General features: G+C 49.7%; 2 protein-coding genes across 8 annotated transcripts in view; one reads left to right on the top strand and one right to left on the bottom strand.

Annotated features, from left to right (window-relative positions):
* Positions 1–18,387, bottom strand: part of STARD10 (StAR related lipid transfer domain containing 10) — a 56,656-nt gene extending 38,269 nt beyond the window's left edge. The window contains exon 1 of the mRNA XM_080688552.1: positions 18,162–18,387. The gene's annotated coding sequence lies outside the window, so the exon portion shown is untranslated. The remainder of the gene's footprint in view (positions 1–18,161) is intronic.
* Positions 11,784–25,513, top strand: ATG16L2 (autophagy related 16 like 2). 7 transcript variants are annotated; one of them, XM_080688541.1, is made up of 18 exons: positions 11,784–11,999; positions 13,626–13,725; positions 14,494–14,596; positions 17,912–17,985; positions 18,257–18,508; positions 18,637–18,702; positions 19,027–19,137; positions 20,195–20,257; positions 20,819–20,927; positions 21,300–21,405; positions 22,333–22,403; positions 22,664–22,735; positions 22,852–22,972; positions 23,284–23,389; positions 24,223–24,372; positions 24,559–24,606; positions 24,731–24,832; positions 25,144–25,513. In XM_080688541.1, the coding sequence occupies exons 1-18, from the start codon at positions 11,882–11,884 to the stop codon at positions 25,229–25,231; spliced, it is 1,860 nt and encodes a 619-aa protein (XP_080544667.1). In that variant the 5' UTR covers positions 11,784–11,881; the 3' UTR covers positions 25,232–25,513. The 7 variants fall into 7 exon arrangements, with proteins under 7 accessions (XP_080544667.1, XP_080544669.1, XP_080544668.1 ...); XM_080688545.1 differs by lacking the exon at positions 14,494–14,596 and adding an exon at positions 18,083–18,138 and having other exon boundaries at positions 11,804–11,999; XM_080688543.1 differs by lacking the exon at positions 19,027–19,137.
* Positions 25,514–26,636: the final 1,123 nt, after the last annotated feature.

Raw genomic sequence — 26,636 nt, 5'->3', positions numbered from 1 at the left:
TAAGCTGCACGCTGTCGGACGCGGCCCCAAGTACTGCAGTGAGCTCCCTGGGGCCCCTGTCAGCTCCGAGGCGTCTCCAAAGCCCAGCAGCAGCGGCGCTGAGAAATGGCAGGAAGAAGCAACAGCTCGGTCTCTAACCTCCTCTCCTGGGACTCCAGCATCTCCGTCACCGATTCTGGCGCCCCCTGACGGCAGACATGGCGGCTGCGGAGAATTAGACCAGAATGGCCCAAGCACTGCCTCGTGGGAGCCTTAGTTCAGGGCTAAAACCTTTTGGCGTTGGAACGCTGTAAAAACTACATTTCCCAGAAGCCCAAGAGACAGAGACGCAGAAAGTCCCAGGGCATGGCGGGAGATGGAGTTTGGGGACAGTAGTGGGTTTGTGCTGGCAGAGAAACGAGTTAGAGCAGTTGAACTGCGTGCTCTGGTCTTCCGCTTGCGTGTTCAAGGTACGTAATACATAGTAGCTGTCATAGGAGGAGAGTAGTGTTGTTAGAGCTGAGTTTAGATAGAATACTACTCATTACCAGTGTGCACATCCTCAGGGCTTTCACCCCCATAGCTCCTTGGAGACTCCTCTCAACAGGCATCAACATCGCCAAGGGCTCTCAGTTCTCTTACTGAGGTTGAATAGAACGTTTTTTGGGGTGATCGAAATGTTCTCTATCTGTAATAATACAATAGGGACTAATCTGTGGCTACCGAACACTTGACATGTGGCTAAGTGCCATGGAGAAATAAAAATATTTTTATTTAGTTAACTTTATTCTTTAAATAATTTAAATTTAATTAACCACTTTTAATTAAATTTAAATAGCCACCTGTGGCTCGTGCCTACCCTATTGGACAGTGTCGCAGTAAACTAGACCTGTTGGCATTCAACACCAACAATCATCTTCCTGCTTTGTGAGACTTACACTCCAGTTTTCTTCCTGCCTACTCACTACTCTTTTATTTTGATTTTTTTTGTTAAATTTATTGGGGTGACATTAGGTAATAGGATCATATGGGTTTCAAGTGCATAATTCTATTTACAAGATCTGTATATTGCACTGTGTGCCCACCACCCCAAGTCAAACCATCTTTCCTGGCCATATATTAGGCCCTACTCACTACTCTTAATCTTTGCAGATTCCTTAGCTGTAAAATTTTTCCCAAGGACAGACTGCAGTTATAAAATGTCATAACACACTATCTGTTGAGTGATTACTTCTTTCTTACTCACTGAGCAACGTTGTTTTCTAAAATCATAGACTATCAGAAACTTTGCTGTTTGAAATTATATAAGTAAGACTGAAACTCCAACCTGGAGGATCTAAATCACTAAGCAGACAGGGCTTACAACCCAGGAACAGAGATTCAGATAAGATTTCTGAACGTAATATACCACATTTACCTTAACTTTATTCTTTCCAGGCAAACAGTACTCTAGGTTCGCTTAGCAATCCAGACCTGATGTTGGCCTCTTTACACACAGCTATTTGCTTTGAGCCATCAAAACATTGCTTTATTTAAATGTCACCTAGCTTTTCCGTGCTGATAGCACTCTCGCAAACATGGTGAACATTCCTAAAACCTGCCGGACTTTCTCTAAGAAGTGTGGCAAGCATCAGCCCCACAAAGTTACACAGTTGGGCAAGGACTCACTATGCCCAGGGAAAGTGGCATCATGACAGGAAGCAGAGTGGCTATGGTGGGCAGACTAAGCCGATTTTCTGCAAAATGGCTAAAATTACAAAGATTGTGCTGAGGCTTAAATGTGGTGAGCCCAACAGCAGATCTAAGAGGATGCTGTCTACTGAGAGCTGCAAGCATTTTGAACTGGGAGATAAGAAGAGAAAGCGCCATGTGATCCAGTTCTAAGCTTCCTATTTTTTTTCTTTTCTAAAAAATATCTTTTTATACTAAAAATAAAATAAATATTTTTATTGATTTCAGAGAGAGGAAGGGAGAGGGAGAGAAGAGATAGAAATGTCAATGAGAGAGAATCAATTGGCTGCCTCCTGCACGCCCCCTACTGGAGATCAAGCCCGAAACCTGGGCAGGTGCCCTGACTGGGAAATCCGGTTCATGGGTATCAATGCTCAACCACTGAGCCACACCCGCCAGGCTAAGCTTCATATTTTGTTTTATTATGTGACAATACAATCTTGAGAATAAAAGTAACAAATAAATAATAAATATCGCCTACACTTCACCTGTCTTAAGTCCTATGACTTACTTTTCCTTTGTGTTCAGTGGGACAGCACATGGTTCTTCTGGTGTGTTGTCTTCCTCATTGCAATGGATCAATAAACCTGGACTATGGGTTTGTCTCTGCAATCTTTGGCTGATTGAGCTAGAGCAGTCTGGACTACTGGTATCCTCCAGGTTCAGTCACTCCACATACTCTTTTTAGATAACCTAATTCACTTTCATCCATATGCTGATGATTCCCCAACCTCTAGCTCAGGCCTTTCTGCTGCCTCTGGACACCTTCTGGTTGACTCACCTTCTGATTGTGTTCAAAACTGAACTTTTTCTGGGGGGCGGGGTGTAGGGGGTAGAGCAACCACTCTTTACTATTGTGTTCCAAGTAAGAACTAGGCACTGACCACCTCTGACCTTGAGATGAGTGGGGACACTCCTCACCTGGGCCAGGTACCACTTCACCCACTGTCCTCAAACTGCATCATACTGAATCAACTTTTTCACATAGGTCAGTGTCCTAAAACCTTAGAAAGTTGGGAGGAGTCTGGGGTGGGGGCAGGAGGAGTGGGCAAGGACAGGTAGAAACTGGACCTGAATTTTTCTGCCCCTTCCTTGGCCCTTCAACCAAAGGGCAGAGCCTCAAGGAGGAGGCTGCAGAGGAGATTCCACCTGTCTCCTCTTTCTTTCTCTGTATCTCTCATGGTCCTCCTCCCTTGAAGCCCTTCCAGTCCGTATCCCCGTATCCCTCCCCATCCAGTCCCCAGTCCCTTCTAGTGCCTTAGGAATTTCACCACCACCTGCCTTCACAGAGCCTAACCTTTCCCCTCCGAAGAGCTCTGTGGGGAGGGGGGTGTTTGGGGATGTGTGGTCTCTCTGCTGCTGGGAGGGAGGGTGAGTGCTGTGGGAGGAAGCTTCCTTTGGGCTGTGCCTGGTTTTCCCAGGCTGAAACCAAACACACTTCTACATCTTGAGGTTTTAACTTCTTTGTGAAGAACCCTCTTGCTACTTCACCCCACTCCACTCTGCTACATCTCATCTTCCAAAGAAGACTGCATTTCTCTTATTCACTTATAACTTTGACCTAACTTAGGAAATAAAAGGGTCCATCTTCCCCTTTTCTGCCATATCAAAGCATTTTTCACATTGGCCCATATGGAAGGATGCCCAAATCACAGGTTTCTCCCCGTGGTGGGTGCAGTTTCAGTTCACCCCATCCCAAAGTCGTTTTCCCTTCAAAGAAATAGTCAATAGTAAGTGCCTGTGGCATGTAGGGAAGACCAGGGGTCCCAAGACCCCATTAATGACAGATGAACTCATTTCCCTCAAACCCTAAGTATTTTAAACATTTCACACTTTTAAGCTGTCTAATTTTTAGTTCTATATAATTTAATTTATAATCTTTGGTGGACCACTGGTTATAGACACAAACAACTAATTAAAGAAAGCATAAAAAATAAGCCTGTAAATTTGCCTCAATGTGATTGTGACCTCAGATTCTTGCATTTATCCAAACAAAGGCGGGGGAGGGTGGGTGGGTGGGAGGTAATCAACCAAGGACCTTGTATGGGTATATGTATGGCCCATGGACACAGACAATGGGGTGGTGAGGGCTTGGCGGAGGGGCAGGGGCGGGGTTTAGGGGGGTTAAAGGGGACATATGTAATACTTTAAACAATAAATAATTATTTTTTTAAAAAGAAAAAAAATATTGCTTTAACAGCTACTCTATTATTAAAATAACAGCAGCTCTGTGGGAATAATATGGCAGAAATACCCAAGGAAGCCAAATACTTTAGGTTTTATTTAAGCAGCTGTAATTTCTCTGGACAATTAAAAACTTCTGTTAAGGTATATAGTGAGCATCTGTAAGGCCTTAATAAAATGAAAATTAAAAAAAATTTTTTAAAGTGATACAAAGCATATCCAGATGTCACTAAGACTGCAAAGCATGACTAGGAAAAAGAAAAAAAAAAAAGTGATAATCATATCCTATTTGGCTGTTCATGTACCGGGAATAAAAGGTAATCCACTCCCACAGGTGTCATTTGTGAAAACGGTTTGCAAACAGCAGTCTGAACCTTTTAGATAATAAATTAGAAACAAAAAATAAACATGTTAAAAAGAAGCAAAAAAAAAAATAAACGTGTTGGATTTCAAGAAATATTAGAAAGTATTTCAGACATATATTTCCAATGTTAGGACACACAGATCTAGCTCCTTTGTATTTCATTGAATTCCATCTTGTGGATGTACCATTACATATGCAACTATTTGTCCTGTCACACACTGCAGAACAACTGCTGGGTCCAAGGGTGTGTGTGTGTGTGTGTGTGTGTGTGTGTGTGTGTGTGTGAGAGAGAGAGAGAGAGAAAGAGAGAGAGAGAGAGAGAGAGTCAAAGTGCTCTCCCAAAAAGTTAGCCCTATTTATACTCCCACCAGCAGGAATGATGGATTCCATTTACTCACATCCTAACCAACTCTGAATATTATTCCATTTCTTTTTTTAATTTTTAATTTTGAGAGTATGTTTATTAAAGCTGGGAACAGTGAAATGGAAAGGCTTGGGATAGAAGAGGCAACAGGAGAGCTGAGGTATGGCTGCGTTGGCTCACTGGCAAGTCGCAGAAAAGAGGGCCTTGGAGATAGGTTCAGGGGGCAAGCCTGGGATTGCCCATTGCTCCCCTAGTTGCAAGTCTTGTGGGGAACCTTAGAGTTTAGGAGATATATGCCTGAAAGGGAAGAAAGGTATGGGTGTGCTCCTGAGAGGGACAGCTCGCCTTCAATTTCTTAATTTTTGCCAGTCTGATGAGTGAAAAAATGACCTCTTATTCATACTTTAACTTGCACTTCACTAATAATGCATAGTTTTATTTTTGTGGGCATTGTTTTATTTCTTTTGATAAAAGTCATGGTCCATTTTTACAGGGGTTTTCTATTCTTTAGTTGACTGGCGGAAGTTCTTTATATCTTCTGGATTTTACTAATTGGCTGTACAGTAGTCTTCCCTTATCTGAGGGGATATAATCCAAGACCCCCAGTGAATGCCTGGATAGTACTGAATTCACAATATACTGTGTTTTTTCCTATACATACACAACCATGATAAAGTTTATGGCTTCTCTTTGGCATATCCAAATTGCTGCCATCATTACTCTTGTACTTCAGGGAAACTATTAAGGAAAATAAAGGTTATTTGAACATAAGCACTGTGATACCTTGACAGTTGGTCTGATAACCAAGATAGCTACTAAATAATTAATGGGCAGGGAGCATATACAGCATGGATACCCTGGACAAAGAATGATTACATCCTGGTGGGAAAGAGCAGGAAGGTGCAAGATTTATCATACTACTCAGAGGGTGTGTAATTTAAAACTTACGAATTGTTTATTTCTGGAACTTTTCATTTAATATTTTTGGGTAACTGAAGCCATGAAAAGCAAAATGGTGGATGGGGGACTACTGTTTATGTTATAAGTATTTTCTCCTCATTTATTGCTTCTCTTTTTACTTTTTATATAGTGTCTTTCTCTCTTTTTGAATGAGTTTCTGTTATGTGGTGGTAAAATATATATAACATAAAATGGCCATCTTAACCATTTTTAAGTGTACAATTCAGTGGCATTAATTGCATTCACAATGTTATGTAACCATCACTACTATTTCCAAAACTCTTTCATCAGCCCAAACAGAAATTATGTAAAAATTAAGCAATAACTTCTCATTTCTCCCTCCTCCCAGCGCCTGACAACCTCAATTTACTTTCTGTTTCCATTAATATGCCTATTGTATATATTTGATAAAGTGAAACCATATAATATTTGTCTTATTGTCTGACCTTTTTTCACATAGAATTTGTTTTTAAGTTTCATATATATTGTAGCATGTATCTAAATTTCATTCCTTTTTGTGGCTGAATAATATTCCATTATATGTATGTATATGCCACATTTTGTTTATCTGTTCATCTGTTAATGGACATTTGAGTTGTTTCTTTTGACTATTGTAAATAATGTTATGATGAACATGGGTATGCAAATATCTTTCTGAGTCCTTGCTTTCAATTTTTTTTTTAATCCTGACCCAAGGACATGCTTAGAGAGAGGAAGTGAGGGAGAGAGAAACACTGATGTGAGAGAAATGATCTGTTGCTTTCCATACATGCCCAGGTATGTGCCCTGACCGGGAAGTGAACCAGCAACCTCTTGGTACACAGGACAATGCTCAACCAACTGAGCCACTCAGGGCAGGCCCTGTTTTCAATTCTTGTGGATATATACCTAGGAGTGGAAATGCTGGGTCATATGGTAGTCCTATATTCAGCCTTTTGAGATACCACCTTCATCATAAATTAAATTCCTACACAGGAGGATATTTCTGGTCTCTATTCTGTTATGAGTCTTGCTTATTTCTGACTCAACAGCACACCATTTTCATTATAATAGTTTTTCCCTCATTCTTAAAAACATTTTTCTTGAGTATTCTTTTTGAGATGAATTTTAGAAACAACTTGTCAAGTTCCACAAAAAAGATATCTTATCAATTGGTATATATTTAATTCATGATTTGTGTAAATTACAATTTTATTTTTAGTCTTCCCAACACCAAACATGTTATATATTCTCTTTCATTAGGTATTCTTTTATATCCTTCAGTTATTTTAATTGATCACATTATGACACAAACATTCAAGTTAATTTATGTTGTTCATTGGTACTTTCCCCCCCCCCCCCCGGGTATATTCCTAAGTATACTAGAGGCCCAGTGCACAAAATTCGTGCATGGGGGGGGTCCCTCAGCCCGTCCTGCACCCTCTCGCAATCTGGGACCCCTCGGGGGATGTCTGACTGCCAGTTTAGGCCTGATCCCACAGGGATCCCTGCAGAATCAGGCCTAAACTGGCAGTTGGACGTCCCTCTCGTAATCCGGGAGTGCTGGCTCCTAACTGCTCACTTGCCTGCCTGCCTGATTGGCCCTAACCACTCTGCATGCCTGCCTGATTGCCCCTAACTGCTTGCCTGCCTGCCTAATCACTCCTAACCACCTCTGCCTCGGCCCCCGCTGCAGCAGCTTCGTCCAGAAGGATGTCCGGAATGACATCCGGAAGGTCGTTCAGCTGTCTGGTCTAATTAGCATATTATGCTTTTATTGTTATAGATTAGTTTTAGTTAATGTTGTGAATGACTTCATTTTTACTACCTTTTCTAATTGGATATCCCTGAGTTATATGTTAACACTGAATATATATATTATTCTAAATATTATTTATTGAAATTTTCCTACACGTTTACTAACACAGTTAAGCAGAGATCTAAGTATAAGATTGTATAATATCACATAGTAAGAGCAAATAATTAGAAATAGTCTAAATGTTTATCAATAGAGGACTGATTAGGTAAACTATAGTCCATCCACACAATGAAATGCTTTATAGGCATAAAAGGAATAAAATAGATCTATTTATTCTGATATGGAATGTTCTCTAAGATATTTTGAAAATATATTGTTATGTAAAGAAGCAACATGTGCAACAGTGTGTAAATGCTACATTTATGTTTTTTGTTGTTGTTAATCCTCACCTGAAGATATTTTTCCATTGATTTTTTTAGGGAGAGTGGAAGAGAGAGGGAAAGACAGAGAGAAACATTGATGTGAGAGAAACACATCGATTGGTTGCCTCCTACATGAGCCCTGACCAAGACCCAGGTGGGGAGGAGCCTGCAGCCAAGGTACATGCCCTTGACTGGAATTATACCCGGGATCCTTTGGTCCTCAGGCCGATGCTCTGTCCTCTGAGCCAAACCGGCTAGGGCTACATTTGTTTTTAAATGTTTGTATATGCATACATATTTCTGGAAGGATACACACTAAATTATTAATGGTGATTATTCTAGAGAAGGAGACTGGGAAATTAGCGTGTGTCAGCAACAATGATGTGTTTACACCCATTTTTCTTTTCCAGGGAACATGGGAAGACTGCATTTCCCAACCTTCCTAGGTGATATGATCTCACCAATGGGAATGGGGACAGAGGAATGTGTCACTTCAACTCCAAGGCAATTAAGTATCAGTGTGAATCTTTTCCCCACTCCCCTAACTCCCAACCTCTCTCTCATCTGAGCAGTTGGGATCAAAGAACTTTGATGGAGATACTGGATGGAAGCCCCTTGGATCTGAGTACTGCTGGAGGAGAAGAGTACACCAACATTGTCTACCTCACATTGTGATGTATTGAGAAACCAGCCTTTGTTATGTTAAACCACTGAAGTATGAAGGTTTATTTGGTACCATGTGCGGTGGATTAAAGATGGCCACACATTTTTTGACACTCTTTTCATTGGAAGCTGGGGTCTCTGTCTCTTGTCCTTGAATGTGGGCTGACTGTGACTGTTTTGATCAATGGAATGTTTGCTTTGAATGCTCCCTCTCAGAATGTAGCCACCATGCCCTGAGAAACTAAGCCACCTGGAGGCACAGCTCTAATTGTCCTTCTAGCTAACTGCCAACCTCTCTTGCCAGACAAATGAGAGAGCTGTCATTTAGCAACCAAATCAGCTGTCTTCAGATGACTCCACTGCTGGTTGTGACTGCAACCACAGAAGAGACGCCCGGCTGAGCTCTGCCAACACTCAGAATCATGAGATAGTAAAAAATGGTCGCATTAAGTAATAGATGACCAAAAGACCACAGAACAGCCTGTCCTATCCCGACAAGTATGAAAGTGTGGCAAAGCACCACACTTACGCTATTTGAATTTTCAGCTATGTCCATGTGATTTATTTTCAGTCAAAAATAGCTACAATTTTGCCCTAACCGGTTTGGCTCAGTGGATAGCGCGTTGGCCTGCGGACTCAAGGGTCCCAGGTTCGATTCCGGTCAAGGGCATGTACCTTGGTGGCGGGCACATCCCCAGTAGGGGGTGTGCAGGAGGCAGCTGATTGATGTTTCTCTCTCATCGATGTTTCTAACTCTCTCTCCCTCTCCCTTCCTCTCTGTAAAAAATCAATAAAATATATTTTTAAAAAATAGCTACCATTTTGAACTTAAAACTTCTAAGCACTGGGCCATGAAAACTGGTTTGGTATATTTTTGAAATCACAGCAACAGCAATAGTTACTGATCACCTACTCAGCTGGTGCCAGGGTCCATGATAGATGCTGAAGAAAGAGCTGTGATCAAGGCTGGCTTGATGCTGGCTCTTCCAGCCTGTTAGGAGATACAAATCATAAACAACGAAACAAACACAGAAACAAGATCCTTTTTGGGAGTGTTAATTGCTTTGAAAGGAAGAGCAACTAGATGTTGTTGTAGACCTTGATTGGGATGGGGCTATTTCAGATTGGGTGAACAGGGAAGGTGTTCTGAAAGAAGGGGTAATGCCAGCTTCTAAAAGTTCTGGAGGAAAAGCACCAGGAATAGGGGCCAACCAGGGTGGTGCTGCCATGAGTTTGGCAGTGATTTTAGCATTGTGAATAAAGCTTTCTAAACAGTAAAAAGAGAGGTCAGATATAAAGGCAGAAGCCAGATCAAGCAGGGTCTTGAAGGCCCCAGACAGATGTTGTAGTTTGCTTTGAATATGCTGGAAAGCCTTAGGAGGGTTTTAAGTAATGATAACACAAATCGATTCAGGATTTTAAACAATCACTCTGGCTGCTGAAGATGTCTAACCCAAGTGCAAGTTTCAAACTATGTTCTTAAGAACATTAGGTCTCTAAATCATGATATAACCACTTTTTATATTTATTGGTCATAGAATCATGTTTTTCGAACATAATTAAATATAAACATCGTACTAAATGTGAAAAATAGAAATTTGTCTTCATGTATTATGACTGTTATTTAAAATTCTATTTTAAGTGAACTTTATAATACAATCTTTCATAGTCTAAAGATAGAAGATATTTTTAATCAAAATCTTTATTGCATACTATCAAATGACAAAATTATTTAAAATATCCCAGGAATGTTTTCTGAGTCAAAAAAGGGTTAGGAACCCCTGATCCCAATGTGACCCCTCACCTGAGAAGAGCACCTTTGCACCTCACAACTAGGCAGAGCCCTGTTAACATACCCTTCCAAGCCCACAGCCCCAGCTCCTTTGATGGTGTCCCTAGGCACCTCGAGTCAGTCAGTCCTAAATGGAATTCATCACTGTTGCCAACTGGCTTTGGCCTCCATGGGTACCGTGCCCTTCCCCTGGGCATGCCTTCTAGTGAATGTTACCATCAGCCACCCACTCCTTCAACAGAGAAGTTAGGCTTGGGCTGAGGCTGAGGACAGTGAAGCCTTAACTCCTTGCAGGGGCAGGGACGTTTTACTGGAGGAGGTGATCCATGAGCAGGAGCCAGGCTAAGGAAAAGGTGTATTTTATTTAATTTTAATTTTAACATATTCTTATTGATTTCAGAGAGGAAGGAGAGAGAGAGAGAGAGAGAGAGAGAGAGAGAGAGAGAGAGAGAGAGAGAGAAACACCAATGATGAGAGAGTATCATCCATCAACTACCTCCCACACGCCCCACACTGGGCACTGAGCCCACAATCCGGGCATGTGCCCTGACCAGGAATCAAACCATGACCGCCTGGTTCTTAGTCAAGGCTCAACCACTGAGCCACGCCGGCTGGACAGGAGGTGTTATACTCTCCGGGGGTATCACTGGCATTTACTGCTTTCCAAGTCCTGTGACCCATCATCTGCATCTCAACAAACCTGTCATCTCCAAGGCCTGTCTGGATCCTCAACGTTGCTCAGTTTCTCTAATTTCCTGGGGATGGAGAGGTCTGCATTCACTCACAGAGAGAGAGCAGGGCCTGCAGGAGCCTTACCCAATGTACCTTGGGATGAGCCTGGGCCCAATGAATTCCTCCTTTATTCTTCACACCAGCCTGTGTCTGCAGAGCTCTGGACAGGAGTCTTGCTGGACATAATTTTATTATAGTTCCCTGCAATCCATGATTTACTATCAAGTGTACCTGGAAGAGATGCTGCTATTCCAGAGGCCAATCCCGAATCCACTGAGAGTTTTTATGCCATGGAACCTTTGCATTTGTTCTTCCTGCTGCCTGTTTTTCCTCCTGGCCAACTCCTATTTCATCCCTCACAACCCAACTCAAATGCCATCACCTCCAGAAAGCAGGGCCTCTTCCCTTCAGTTCCTTCCTCCTTTGTGCTTTCCTACCCACTGTCATATTGTGCGTGCCTGGTGTCTGTGCTGCCTCTGCTCGCAGACCTTGAGTGCCTCGAGGGCCAGGGCGGGTGTGAGGAGGCCTCCACCCCCGCCATAGAGCGCAGCCTGGCCCAGAGGGGGCGTGGGCAAGCATCTGCCGCTGTGAGTTCCGCAGCTCCTGTGGGGTTAAGGAGCTCTGGCCCTGGAGGCCCCGCCTGCGGACGCGCCCACAGGCATGGGGAAGCAGCCCCGGAGGCTCCATCCTCGAGTTCCAGTTATTACCCCTGGCCGCAATAGGAGCTCCAATTTAAGTGAGGAATTTTTAGGGGTCTCCTTGGTGTAGACACTGGGGCGGCTTCCCCCACGATTGCGTCTCCCCCCAAATATGCTCTTGGTACAGCCCGGGGATTCCCCGCCGCGGCCCTCCCCTTGTCGTCACGGAGTCCCCTGGAGGCCCCGCCCCAGCCCACCCGAGCCTTCTAAGGAACCGTTGCCCGCGCGGGACAGGCGAGAGAGAGAGAGCGGCCATGGCGGGGCCCTGCGGCACCGGAGCGCCCGCCGCCCGCTGGAAAAGCCACATCGTGCGGCAGCTGCGGCAGCGGGACCGCACGCAAAAGGCACTGTTCCTGGAGCTGGTGCCGGCCTGTGAGTGCGCCCGTGGGGCTTGGATGATGGCTGTGGAGGGGATGGAGCTGCGGGAAAGTGTGTCTGGTTTCTCCAGTGGTGACGCAAGTGCACCAATGCCTTCTGGTCTCCGAAGCCTGGGGCCTGCTGCACCCCCATCTGTGATGCCCTATCTCCGAACGGCCACATCCCTGCCCTTTCCAGTTCAGGCGCTGCTTAGAGCGCAGTCCTGGACGCAGCTCCTCCTCGTGCCGCTCGCTGCTCTCCTCGCCCCTCTGGGCCCGGCTCTGCTCCTTGAGCTGTGCTTCCTAGGCCCCGGTCAGCCAGTGTTGATTTTGTAGGGTCTCTTGTGCTTCCCCCTGCCGGGCGGTCCCTAAGGTAGAGCCTGGTCAGTCCATTTGGTCCCCACAGTCCAGTGAAAGAAGGTGGGACTGTCCAGAGCAACTCCTTTTTAGCTAATTGAGGAAAGGAGTGAAACTGAATCTCTAGGGAGGAAGCTCAGAGTCTCAGGCTTTGCCACTGGTAGGTGATCCTGGCTCAGGTTTTTGGAGTGCCTCTGTGCCCAGCCAACCCTGGCCGGAGGGAGAAACGGAGGCCCCAGGCTGCAGGAGGGAGCTAGCTGAGCCCTGGAGTCAGATTGTCAGAGTTGTTTCTGGGTCGCTGGTCAGGAAGGGGTAGGTAGATCAAGCGAGATAAACAGGTGTGCATCTGTGTGTAGGGCTTTTAGTCACTTCTCTGGTCACTTCTCTAGCTCCATCACTGGGCCTCACCTTGGCTGAAGCTTAACCAACCCTCCCCGCCACCGGCTGCAAATGTGTGGGCCTGGGGAGACTCCAGAGGGCTGAAATCAGACACACTTGAAGTCCAGTCTTCTCTGTGGTCTTGGGCAGATTATATTCCTAAGCCTCAGATTTCTCACCCATAAGCTGGGCAAAATGGCATTTTTAGACTTGCTGGGGGCCAGTGCAGTGCCCCGAGGGCTGGGCTGGGGTTTGGAGGTGAGACTTGGGGAGGGAAAGTTCTGTGGAGCTAGGCCTGGGCTTGTCACCTCCACCTTATTCTGGAATTGGTGAAAAAAGAGGAAGTGACCTCGGTGGGGGTGGAGGAGGTGTGTCTGTAGCAGAAACTACCAAACTTGAGGAGGTCTGCTGGATAACTGCTCAAGGGCTTTCTGTTTTGGCTGGGATGGGGGTTTGGGGGGGGAGTTGCGGGGGAGGGGGGGGAGAGGAACCTTCCACCCACCAGGGGAAGTCAGGATTGTTTTTTCATCCAGAAAGTTAGAGCCCCTGGAGGGGAAGTAAGTCCATAAGCAGGTGGAGCTGTGTGTTTCATCACTCTCTGCGGACAGGCCCTGCCCTGGGGCTGGGGCTTCAACCCTGGCCCCTTCCTTTCTCAGGACCCTTCCCCAGTGGTGGTCTTCTCCTGGGAGGGTCTGGAGGCTAGTGCTGTGAGGATGCTGTGCAAGGCTGAAGGTCCTGGTGGAGCTGTATAAACACCCCTTAAGCAAGGGGTAGAACCCAATCTGCCAGTAGCTCTCCCATTGGCACCCCTGGGCTCCTGCAGCCTTCCCAGCCAGAAAGGGAACCTTTATGCCTGGAGTCTGCTGGTAAGTGTCTTTGCCCCAGGTTCACCCTCTTGCACCCCTAGATAACCATCTCCTAGAGAAGGCTGAACTGCTGGCCCGGTTCTCAGACAAGCTGCAGCCAGAGCCAAACGATGTCACTCCTGTTCCCTACCAGGGCCCTTGGTGAGTGTATGGGTGTTTGTGGTTGTGGTCACAATGGGCTGCCTGTGCCTAGGCCCTGCCCCCACTGCCTATGCTGGGTTCATTCTCTCCCTGGCACCTCATTGGCCCCTGTCTGCTACCCGGGGGAGGGGTATCTAAGCTCTTCAGCCTTCCCCCAGGCCAGGTGCTTTGAATGTTCTTCTCTCCTACCCATCTCAGTCCATCTCTGCATTTGTCCCATCTCCTTCCCTTCTCACCCCCACACTCATCTTTTCCCCTTTCTGTCTCTATCTCTCTTGTCTTTTTTAAAAAATATGTTTTTATTGATTTCAGAGAGAGGAAGGAACAGGGAGAGAGAGAAACATCAACGATGATAGAAAATAATTGACTGGCTGCCTCCTGCACGCCCCCTACTGGGGATTGAACCCCCGAACCAACTGAGCCTCCCCAGCCAGGACTGTATCCCTATTCTTTACCCGATGCCTACAGAAAGGGTCTCGCTACCTATTCCAAAGAGAGAGTGAAGATGAGAATCAAGAATGGGTTGGGGCTTAGAGTTGGGAGGTGCTTCTTAAGAAGGGTCCTGACCATGGAAACCAAGGCTGGGGGACTCCCAGAGCTGAGGCGTCATGGACAGCTTCAATTGCTGGAGATGTGCTCTTTCCTCTACTGGCTTTCTGGCTTCCACCTTCCTAGGAAAAAGTTCATGATTCTGGTCTCAGGCTTTTCATGCACATTGCCTGGGTGAATGGAGGGACAATGAGCACCACTCTCTTGATTGGTTGGCAGCGAGGAGGAGTCGCAGTCTAACTCAGACCAAGTCCCATCACCAGACATTCTGAGGGTGAAATGGCAAGAGGAGAAGGAGGGACTTCGGCTGGTCTGTGGTGAGGTAGGCTGGGCAAGGGTCTGAGAAACAATGTAGTGGGGCCAGGATCTAGGATTTTGGGGGAAGGAAGATGCAGTCCAAGGGAGCCAGCAAAAGAGGGACAGTCCCCAAGTCCAGTGCCTTGAGGCCAGACAGTCCGATGCTCTCCCGCTTGGCTCTGGCAGCCCAGGGTGAAGTGGGCTCCCATAGCAGTTGGAGGAAGTGAGGTGAGAGTTCAGCCCTCTTGGTTCATAGGTTGACGTTCAACCACTGAGCCACGCTGGCCGGGCACTCTCCATTCTTTCAACACATATTTATTGACAACTGCTACATGCAAGGCACAGGAATGCAGCACAAACAAGACCTGGCCTTATGGAGGCTCACGTCCACTGGAGGAGACTGATAGACCAGTAAACTCATGCCCAGTCAGCATGCCAAGTCACCTGCCTAACTAATATGGGAACGGGGCTATGAATCCAGTGAGAGCCTCTCCCTCAGAGTCTTGTAGTTACAACTTGACATTTGAGAAGTGGTTCTCAAACATCTGAACCCCCTTCTGGGCTGTGAGCACCCCAAGGCCTGGAATGCTTTTTGTCTGTCTCATTGTGTCCCGGGGGCTTGTCTCCACAGTCCATGCTAATGAATATCTGTAGACTAAGTGATGAATGAGGTAGATCATGCACCCCTCCATTAGGAGTCACAGGGCTAGGAACCTGGGGGCACCCCTGACCCTTCCCAGCCCTCTGTTCTGAGCTAGTCACCAGATCATGGATCCTGCCTTGGAATCTATCAATTTGTTTCTTATTCCATATCTGGCCTGGTCCAAATTAACCTCATTCCACCCTGGATGACTCCTCTCTTGGCACCCCATCCATTCTTCATACAGCTCTCAGAGTGATATATTTTAATAATAAAAATGACTTCCATTAGTGAAAAAGTAATATATATGTTTGTTGTGAACATTTCAAGAGAAACGAAGTCCATAGAATACAAAAAAGTAAGAGCCTCTTTCACCACCTCTCCCCCTTATCAGTTTGGGATATATATAAATAAATAATAGAGGCCTGGTGCATGAAAATTCATGCACTGGAGGGAGGGGTCCCTCAGCCTGGCCTGCCCCCTCTCACAGTCCGGGAGCCCTCCAGGGCGGGAGATGACCTGGCGATTAGGGGAAATCGACGCCCCCATCACACCTCTGCTGCTGCCACTGCCGGCAGCGCAAGCCTCGGCCGGCCCTGGTTACCTGTGCCTTGGGCTGGCCCTGGGCGGCTGGGCAGCCAACATTTGAGGCTTGCCTGCGCCTCGGGCCGGCCCTGGGTGGCTGGGGGGCTGAGGGGACTGGGGGACTCTGGAGGCAGGTGCGCGGAGCAGCCGGGCTGAGGGGACTGGGCGCCATCATCTTGTGGCTGTGGGTGCCGCCATCTTTGAGGGCGTGGCAGTCAATTAGCATATTCCCTCCTTATTGGCTGTGGGCACCGCCATCTTTGTGAGGGTGTGGTGGTCAATTAGCATATTCCCTCTTTATTATGTAGGAGATACACACACACACACACACACACACACACACACACACACACATATCCTGCCACTCTCTTATCTCTGAGTTCATAGTTCCCTTTGTATGGGATATCTCCCACACCTCTTGCCCTCAGCACTTCCTCTCCTTCATTTCCTTAGTCACACACCAGTCAGTTCCCATAGGATATACCAAGGGATGAGGAGGGGCTTTTTCTTTGTTTGTACTGTTTCACATTATCACAACAAACCTGTATTATTACTATTATTTTAACTTTTTATTTTGAAATAATTATAGATTCACAGGAAACTGCAATGACAGTACAGAGAGGACCTGTGTACCCTTTACCCAGTTTCCCCCATTGGTTATCTTCTGTAACTATAGCACACACAATCAGGGAATTGATATTGGTATGAGCTGTATGTAATTCTTCGTGATTCTGTCACGTGTAGATTTGTGTGAACATTAAGATGCGGCTCTATTTCATCATCAGAGATCTCTCTCTACCCTATTTTAGTCACAACTTATCCCTCTGCCCCAACCAGTCCTAACTCCTGTTAGCAACTAATCTGTTTTCCATCTCTATTATTTGAATTTTGAAAAGCATAAAAAAACCCACAAAAACACACACAAAACAAACAACACAAAAAAAAACTGAGTACCAAGACATCAATGCAAGTAAATGACAGGTGAGGAAGTGGAAGTGGTGGTCAGATTGCTTAGTGGTGAAAGGAATTATAAATGTTATAAACTGGGTCAGGTATGAAAGCAGGTCTCCCTGCCTTGTGTGTGCTGGGCCCCTCCCCAGGCGCACTCAGAGAGTGAGTAATGTCAGTGCAGGTGGACAGCACCAACCTTGCTCCTCAGTCCATCCCTCACCAGGCCCGCCCATGTGAGAACACAGGAACCGGTTACCAATAGAGCCCCAGCCTAGGCTATTTCCTCAGGTTCCTCTTGCCACACTGGTGGCACCTGCTTTGTCTGGAGCCTGTCTCTCCCACTGATCTCTCAGCTCCAAAAGGTGGGAGTTGAACTTGATCTCTGGCTTCCCCAGCTCCTGGTTCTGTTGAAGGACTGTTCAGTGAGGCAGGGGTATAGATAACATGACCCTCACCCCCACACTTGGGCTTTGGGGCAGCTCCAGTATTTATTCCGGGCCTGGTGCTCTTATAGTCCATTCCTGTTCTTAGCCTGTGTGCCTCTGCTCAGGGCTCCTTCTTACTCTGCGGGGCTGTTCAGTAGGCCAGGGGGACAGAACCCACAACCCTTAAACCCATCCTGTAGACCAGCCCTTTACTTGGAGCATAATGTTAGGTGGCCTGGGTTCCAATATCAGCTCTGCCACTTAGCTGTGTGACTTTGGGCAAGACACTTAACCTCTCTGTGTCAATGTCCTTCTCTGTAAAATGTGGAGAATGGCATCACCTACCTCATAGTGGTGTTATGGAGACTAAGAGTTAATAAGTGTAGAATGCTCAGAACAAGGCATGGAACACATAAGTGCTATATTAAAAAAATTTGCCATTATTTGAAAATGATTTCTCATAGCACTATCATTCCCATTTTATAGGTGAGAGAACAGAAGGCTGAGGTTAAATGACTACCCCAGGATCACAGATAAAATAAATGGCCATGCCAAGACTGACACGCAGGGATTAGACTTCAGAACCTAAGTCCCTTCCATCGCTCCACGAAAAAGCAGTGCATTCCATGCCAGATCCTAAGTCTACCTGCGCCTCAGCTTGCTTTTCAGTAAGGGGGCGGGTGGGTGGAGTAGCAGACCCTGGCTGACGCTCTACAAAGAGGCCTTTAACTGCCCCCAGATGGCCTACCAGGTGGTGGAAAAGACCGCAGCCCTGGGCGCCCTGGAGTCCGAGCTGGAGAAGCGGCAGAGCAGGTGAGGCGCCGGCGGGCGAGCGCAGGGGAACCGCGCCCACCTCTGGGGGGCTCCGAGCCCGGGAGGGAAGACGGGTGACCCTGTGTGTCTCCAGCAGGACCCGACAGCTTTCCCCTCGTCCCCAAACGCCCGGAACCGCAGGACTCTGAGCGGGTAAGGCTGGGTGGGAGACTTGCCTTAGCTGCTTGGCTGGCGCGTGGCCGCGGGCAAGTCTGCCCCAGCTGAGACCCGTTCCCACTGGGCAGTGACGTTGGCTCGCCCCCTGCTCCAGGCTGGCGGCTCTGGAGGCTCAGATGGCGCAGCTGCAGGAGGAGCGGGCCCAGCAAGTGAGGCAGGTGGACGAGCGGCGGGCGCGGAACGTGGCGCAGCGGGCGGCCTACGAGGCGCTGCGCCTGCAAGCCCGGCTCCAGGAGGCGGCACTGCGCAGGCTCGAGGAGGAGGCGCGCGACCTGCTGGAGCGGATGGTGCAGCGCAAGGCGCGCGCGGCCGCCGAGCGCAACCTGCGCAATGAGCGCCGCGAGAGGTCAGAGGGCTGGGTGCTGTCCCCTGTAAGGGAACACCTTGCCCATTCCCCAGGAAAGAGGACCCACGCACTCTGGGGAAGGGGGCAGCGTCCTGCGCCTGTGTACCAGGAAGTTTTTATACCCCCAGGGCCAAGCAGGCGCTGGTGTCCCAGGAGCTGAAGAAGGCTGCCAAGCGGACAGTGAGCATTAGCGAGTAAGCCTCAGATGCTTGCTCTGCCCCGTGTGTTCTGGAGTGCCCTGCTCTTGTGCCGCTGTCTCCACTTCTACCTTGCCCCACACCTGCCTGCGGCTACCCATATACATGTGTACAGCCATGGTGGGGAGGGAGCACATAGACTGAGGCCGCAGGACACGTGCAGACACATGTGGTCATAGAAGCCAGCACGCGGGCCTGTCATGGGTGCGCCCACACTGACCCCTTATCACGGGGTCTGCACATCTTCACCATGTGGGGCTCTGGGACAGGGAGGGGCTGGCCTGGTCCCTTGGCCTTTCTGAGCTCCATTTGCTCTCCCAGGAACCCAGACACCTTAGGCAATGGGATCAGGGAGAAGGCTGAGATGACTCTCACAATGCCTGCTGAGCCCGAGTTTCTAGAGAGTGAGGCTGGTGAGAAGAGGCCCTTCAGGTGAGGACTGGCCCAGAACTCTGAGCTGAGCCCCACCCCAGATCTTCCAGTAGGACCTTGAGCCTACTCTTGGGTTGGGAGGGGCCTTGGAGAGACACTGGGGTACATACAGCTCAGACCTCCTAGGACAGGTCTGACCTCCAGTGCCACCTCAGGGACCTCAAACCTGTCCTCCTTTCTTTCCTCCCCAGGACCAGACCTCTGGGGGTGGGGTGTCAGGCTGGTGAAAGGGTGTCACCAGGAGGGAACCTGTGGGCAAGGCCCGGGGCTCAGCTGTTGAAGGCATGTGTGTGCATACACAGGGATATGAAAGCACACAAGTGTGCAAGCCTGGGTGAGCATACTTGAATGCGTGTGAGACTCTGAGCATGTGTAGATAGATGTGAGCTCACACAGTGGGACCTGATTGGGGTTTCAGTCCTCGGGCCCCTCCCCTCAGTTTCCTCATTTGTCTTGATTTGCCTGGCATTGAGGCTGCCCTTCCCTGCCCCATTCCCCAGGCTGAAAGCTCTCCTGCAGCTCTTCCTTGCAGGTCACTGGTGCCCAGGCCTCAGGGCAGTGAAGGAACCTTGGGGAGGGGCATGCGATCCTGGTCCCCAAAGCCCTTGGCAGTCCTGTTGAGCCAAGTCATCCCAGAACACACCCTCTCCTTTAGCATTTTTGAGGTCTCAGCAAATCTAGGTCCTCACATCCCCTGCCCTCAGCCTTATGCTATTCCTGCCTGGAGATACCTTCACCACTATCCGCAACCCCTCCATAGGCCCCGCTCAGCCTCCCAGGAACTTTGGTTGGGGAACACTTGGGTGCTGAGGCAGTTCTTACCATCATGGTGAAAACTTTGGGAGACGTCATTGCCAACTCCCTATCTGCCTCCATCTTCATGGGACTGCTCTGGGTCATGCCACTCTCCTGATCTTCGAGGAGCCAAGTTCTCATTTTGGGCTCCAGAAGCTATGAGCCCCAGGGCCCCTGGCAGAGTAGGGTCGAATAACTGCTGGTCGAATAAGGGACACCCACCGGCCAGTCCCTTAGCACGTCTCTCTCAATTCTGCCCCAGGTCTGCCTCCGCCACCTCCCTGACGCTGTCCCGCTGTGTGGATGTGGTAAAGGGGCTTCTGCAGTAAGTGTGTGTGTGCACCGACGTGTGTGAAGGGATAGGGCATCTTGGAGCCTTGTGTGCAGCTTTTCAGACTTGGTCTGCGTGTGCACCTTAGTCTGTCCATCTGTGTTGCCCAGCAATCTGTGAGTCTCTGTTGAGCCCCACAGGCAGAGCTGGGTGCATGGCCTCATTTTCAGCCCCTGCTCAGCTACCCTCCAGGCTCTGTCCCTCATTGAATTTCCTCACAGGGGACCAAGAGTTCCAGCTGAGACTGCACAGGAGCTACCACTCAGTTGGGAAACTGAGGTTCAGAAATCTCAGGGACTCGTTAAGGGTCACAGAACCAAGGAGTGACAAGACCAGGGCTGAAACCCCAGCCCCAAGGTTTCTCTGCATCCATCCACTCTGCCCTGTCTCTGTGCCCCTGCCATCTCCACACTGACCCCTGGGGTCAGAGGCCACGTTGGGGACCGTGCTCCCTACACCTCCTGGCCACGTTCTGTTGCCTTCTGTGTCTGCTTCCTGTTGTTACTGTCTCAGAGGAACTTACTGAATGCCTTCCTGACCCTCCTCTCTCCCCAGTTTCAAGAAGAGGAGAGGACACTCAATTGGGGGAGCCTTTGAGCGACAATATCAGAGCATCCCTGTGTGCGTGGCTGCCCGACTTCCTACCTGGGCTCAGGATGTTCTGGTGAGGAGGAGCTGGGCCACATGCATAAGGTGCTGATATGGGGAGTGTGGGCCCCAGGAGTGGTCCAGGGAGGCCAGGGAAGCAGGGCTGGGCTCTTCTGCAGGAGCAGGAGTTTTTCTGCCACAGCTTGTGGTGGGAGCCCCTCAGCCATTTATAATAGGGGCATGAACTGGAGAGGGAGAGGAGGCTGGGAGACCAAGAGGCCAGTCAGGAAGTATGGGGTATCAGCCAGGGGAGGCTGTTGCAGGGATCTAGGCAGAGATGGTGAGACCCTACTGTGTACACCAGTGCATGTGAGAGAGCCTGTGAGCATGCACAAAGAGGCCTGTGTGGCAAGGATCAGGGGTACCAATCTTTCCTTTTTTCCTACAGGATGCCCACCTTTCTGAGGTCAATGCAGTTTGTTTTGGTCCCAATGGCAGCCTCCTGGCCACTGGAGGGGCTGACCACCTCATTCACCTCTGGAATGTTGTGGGAGGTGAGGGTCCCTCCCCTGCAGGCCAACCCTATGCTTTCTCTCCAGACCACACCCTCAGCTTGTTTCTTGGTGGGTAAAGGTCTTGGACCTCTTTATGTTTCCTCATGTGGAATATTCTTATGGCCAGTGGCCAGATGATTCCTTGGCAAGAGTATTGAGCTTGCTTTTCTGAAGAAAGGTAGAGTCTTCCAGCTTCTGGGGTCCAGGCCTGCAGGATGAGGAGGGCTGAGCTCACATGGTCCCTGTTAGGAGATGAGGGGTTCTCTAGGCCATTTCTTTTATTTTTTATTGATTTCAGAGAGGAAGGGGGAGGGAGGGAGAGAGAAACCAATGAATAGAGAGAATCATTGATCGGCTGCCTCCTGTATACCCCACACTGAGTACTGAGCCCGCAACCTGGGCATGTGCCCTGGCCAGGAATCCAACTGTGACCTCCTGGCTCATAGATTGATGCGCAACCACTGAGACACACCACTGGGTGCTAGGCCACTTCTGTTATCATTGGAACGCTCAGAACTCAATAAGAAACCAATGTTAGCTACCTACCTTGGGCTGTGTGTGTGTGTGTGTGGGGGGGGTTGGGGAGGTCCGGGGGGAAGAGGTGGGGTGGGTGAGTATTGGGAAGTTAGAGCCAGCTCCTGGAGGCTTCCTAGAGGAGTCAGATCTCTAGCTGGCCTGGCCCTTGGCTTGCTATGTGTGACCTAGGGACAGTCCCTTTTCTGTAGTCCGCTTTAGTGCTGTGAAATGACCAGCTATCCCCTGGGGCCCCCTGCTGGCAGATTGGGAAGGTGCAGCCCAGGTCCCCAGAACAGACCCAACAATTCTGTCCCTAAATTAGGAAAGATTGATTTTCTCATTCTCCATCCCAGCTCCTTGTTTTTGTGAGGTTAGTGACCTCATTGCACTGTATCTTCCCGTTTCCCCCAGGTCGCCTGGAGGCCAACCAAACTCTTGAAGGAGCTGGTAGCAGCATCACCAGTGTGGACTTCGACCCCTCGGTGAGAGGCCTTTGCCCCAGTAGCATGGGATGTTTCCAGTCTCTACCCTAGGTAGCTGGGGGCTCTTGGACTTAGAAGTACATGGGTATCCTAGAACTGGGCCCTCAAACCCTCCTCCTTGGGACAGAGGCTCCTCTGTCTGCCTGGGGGACCTGGGTTGTGAGAAGCATCAGGCGGCCCTGTCCCAGCTCTCTGGCCGGAGGGATTGTTGCCTCTGGCCAGGCCCAGGTCTATGACCTCTCCTACTCTCATCTCTCCAGGGCTCCCAGGTATTGGCAGCTACTTACAGTCAGGCTGCTCAGCTCTGGAAGGTGGGAGAGGCACAGTCCAAGGTGAGGTCTGACTGGGGAGGCTGCCTGGGGGTCAGGGTCAGGCCTTGGGCCTAGAGGGGGGTGTTATGGAGTCTTGGCCATGGCCTTGATCCATATTTGGGATGGGGGAGGGGTAGGAGACACTAACTGGACACACAGACAAGGTGACGGCTGCTAAATTCAAGCTAACGAGGCACCAAGCGGTGACTGGGAGCCGAGACCGAACAGTGAAGGAGTGGGACCTCGGCCGTGCCTACTGTGAGGCCCAGCCCCCCAACCCCCTCCCCTGCCCACACCCTCCTCACCCCCCAGGCTGGTCAATGAGGGACCCTGACCTGCTCTGGGAGTGTTTCCAAGATGCAGAGGCATTTGGTGTGACACCTCCCGAGGCCCCTCCTCCATCCCCCACTGGCGCTGTCAGTTTCTGGGTGACCCTAGGCTTTGGGCTGGGAAGCAGGGGACCTGGGTTCTAGTTTGGGGAGGCTCCTGGGCTTCAGCTTCTCATATGCCTGTGGGCTGGCTCCTGACAACCCTTCTCTGAGGCTGGGGCTCTGCTCCTTGTTCCTTAGGCTCGAGGACCATCAATGTCCTCTCCTACTGCAACGACGTGGTGTGTGGGGACCATGTCATCATTAGTGGCCACAATGACCAGAAGATCCGGTTCTGGGACAGCAGGTGACAGGCTGTGCCTGGCGGAGGCGCAGGGGTAGTGCTCCCATGTTCTCTTTCCTTTCTTTGGCCGTGGAGCCCTGATGGGCACCTCAGGGAAGGGAGGCTGTGCTGGGCTTGGCCCCGGGAAGGCTTAGCTGCTGGACCTCTGCCACCTCAGGGGTTCTCCTTCCAACCACAGGACTCTGCCTGGGCCTTGACAGCCAAGACCCAGAAACCCCTTTTCCCATATAGTCACCATTTTTTAATCAAAAAGAACAAAAGTTTTAGTTGTATTTTAAACCTAAGGAGCCCAACATTGGGCTTGAATGGTAATAAAAGCCAGTGCCAGGCCTGCCTCAGGCCTGCTCCTTACTGGTCTGCCATGATTGCCGTTGGACATCCTTGCTGTCTTTCACACATGTAAAGACAGACCTCCTTGCTTTTCCTCTGGCCTTAAAAAAAAAAAAATAAATTGATTTCAGAGAGGAAGGGAGAGGGAAAGAGAGAAACATCAATGATGAGAGGGAATCATTGATTGGCTGCCTCCTGCACGCCCCACACTGGGGGTCGATCCCGCAACCTGGGCATGTGCCCTGACCGGGAATTGAACCATGACCTCTTAGTTCATAGGCTGACATTCAACCACTGAGCCATGCCAGCTGGGCCCCTCTGACCTTATTTTAGTGACCCACGGGCTTTAGGGCTCTCCGGTTCCTGTTGGAGGGGGCTGGCTGCCGTGGAAGATCAGTCACTGTCAGCCTTGGCCCCAGTGCTCTGAGACCTGGGTGCCTCTGGACCAGGAGTGGCCCTGTCAGGGTGGGCTGCTCCTCATCCCCATCTCTGTCCTTGCTTCTTAGGGGGCCCCGCTGCACACAGGTCATCCCTGTGCAGGGCCGGGTCACCTCCCTGAGCCTCAGCCACGATCAGCTGCATCTGCTCAGCTGTTCCCGTGACAACACACTCAAGGTCATCGACCTGCGATTCAGCAATATCCGCCAGGTGTTCAGGTACCTGCCTCATGGCCTCGGCCTGTGGCTTTGGCTGAAGCAGTTGGGCCTCTTGTCCCCTATAAAAGGCTCCCCAGGGCCTGTCAACGGGGGCCTTCCCTTGAGGCCCTTCTGGACCAGAGCCTGCTGAGGTACCCTATCCCTTGATGGCCACCTCCATTCTGACCCAACTCTGTCTGTCCTCAGAGCTGATGGCTTCAAGTGCGGTTCTGACTGGACCAAAGCCGTGTTCAGGTGTGTATGTGAGAGCACATGCCTATGCCCAAGTGTGCCCCATCCGACTGTGTCTGTGTGTCAGTGTGCGTGGGTCCTCACCTCTGACCTCCTCCTCTCTCTTGCTGTGCCATGGCCACTGCAGCCCAGACAGAAGCTTTGCACTGGCCGGTTCCTGGGACGGAGCCCTGTATATCTGGAATGTAGACACTGGGAAACTGGAGAGTAGCCTACGGGGACCCCACTGGTGAGCATGGCCACCACACCCACCTGCCCACGCTAGCCTCAGGACCACTGCCGCCCAGCTCCAGTCCCACCGAGCCCAGTTCAGGTTCTGACATGCTTGGGCCCTGGAGTCCCCAGCCCTTGTGTCCGTATCTTCCACCTCCCAGAGCCCTTTACTGTTCACAAGGTACCTTTTCACATGCACTTGGGTCCATCTTCACCGTAGTCCTGTGAGCCTTTTATAGGGAAGGAAATGGGCTCAGTAATGAGGGGCAGCGCCAGGCTGCAGGTCCACCTGGCACCCTCCTGAAGCCTGGCCCTCCCTCTCCTCAGCGCTGCTGTCAACGCCGTGGCCTGGTGCTGCTCTGGGAACCATGTGGTGAGCGTGGACCAGGCCAGGAAGATTGTGCTCTGGCACTAGTGCCATGACTTCCCCTGCCTGGGCTAGAGCTCTCATCTCAAGCCTGAAGCCAGAGAACAGCCTCCCCTTCTCCACTGAGCTCCAGGGCCAGTGGGCCAGTGAGGTGTGGGCAGGGTGGGGTGGTCTCAGGGCATTTAGTAGGGAAGAAGGCCTGGCAGGACCTGGCCTGTTTGTTTAAAAACAAAGTGTGGGGTGGGGGTGGGGGGATACAGTACATTTTGTTTATCTCTGTCTCTTCACTTTCTCTGCCAAAAGTGGAAAAAAAATTACATCTAAACTGGTGTCAGCTTGCCTCTTTGCAGCATTCAGGGAACAGAGAGGCCTTTGGGCTGGTGGCTCAAGGAAATCCAGGCTCGGCCCCCTTTCCTCCTTGGGCACAGAACTGGGCAGAGCTGGCCCAGCCTCTGTGCTACTCAAGTCTGAGAGGAGACAGCATGAAGAAAGACCAGAGGCAGCAAAGGGCAGTGATTCTTGGAGCCATGGGAACTTCACCTTTGGTCCATGCTGGTCCCGAGGCCGAGCCAACACCTTGGGCCTTTCTTGGGGTACTCAGAGTAGATTGAGGCTGAGGAGGGGCTGTGGGAGTCCAAGGAGGGAGTAGGGGAGGCAGCCCGGAAGGGCCCTGGTAGAAAGGGTCCTAACGAATTGGAGAGTGATGCCAAGTACTTGGGACACGGGCCTGCCTTTAGACCAGGCAAGTTCTTGTTCCAGAGGCAGAGCCCAAGTGGGTGGGGAATGGTATCTGTGTGTCTGGGAGGGTAGCAGTGTATTGGGTTTGTGCCTGGGTCGTCGCTTACATTGGCATCTGATTTAATCTTTACAATATGCCGCTAAAGTGCAAGGCAGACCCAACAGAGTAGAGCCTGGGGACCCCCTTTCCTTCATCCTCCTGGGGCATGGCAGAGGGGCCAGCAGACGGCCATTGTCCAGAGTGATGAGGGCTGTGTGATCACACAGATGTGAGATCACACAGATGGGGATCTGCTCAGCTGAGAGTCAAAGGTTCACTCTAGATAGAACCTAAGCCTCCTCCTTTATCATCTTACAAAGTTTCCCTTGGGCATCTTTGCCAGTCCCAGGGTTTTAGAAACCATTTCCAGAATGGACAGCAGAGAGTTAAGAGCCTGGACTCTAGCCAGACTGTCTAGGTGGGAATCTCAGCTCCACTATTTAGCAGCTGAATGATTTTGAGCAAGTTACTTACCGTCTTTGTGCCTTAGTTTCCTTCTCTGTTAAATGGGATGATAGTATACACCTCAAGGATTGTTGTAAGGCCCCAGTGTGCTAGTACTAGTATTTGCAGAGCTGGCATATGTCAAAGACTGTGTGTTGGTTAAATACCCAAATCTGCTGACTCCCAGATCACTCACTGCTCTTGGCCGCCCAGCTGTCCTCTGAACTCTAG

This window comes from Plecotus auritus, assembly GCF_963455305.1.
Source record: "Plecotus auritus genome assembly, chromosome: 9".
NCBI classification, from domain to species: Eukaryota; Metazoa; Chordata; class Mammalia; order Chiroptera; family Vespertilionidae; genus Plecotus; species Plecotus auritus.
This window is presented reverse-complemented; position numbering and strand designations above follow the sequence as displayed.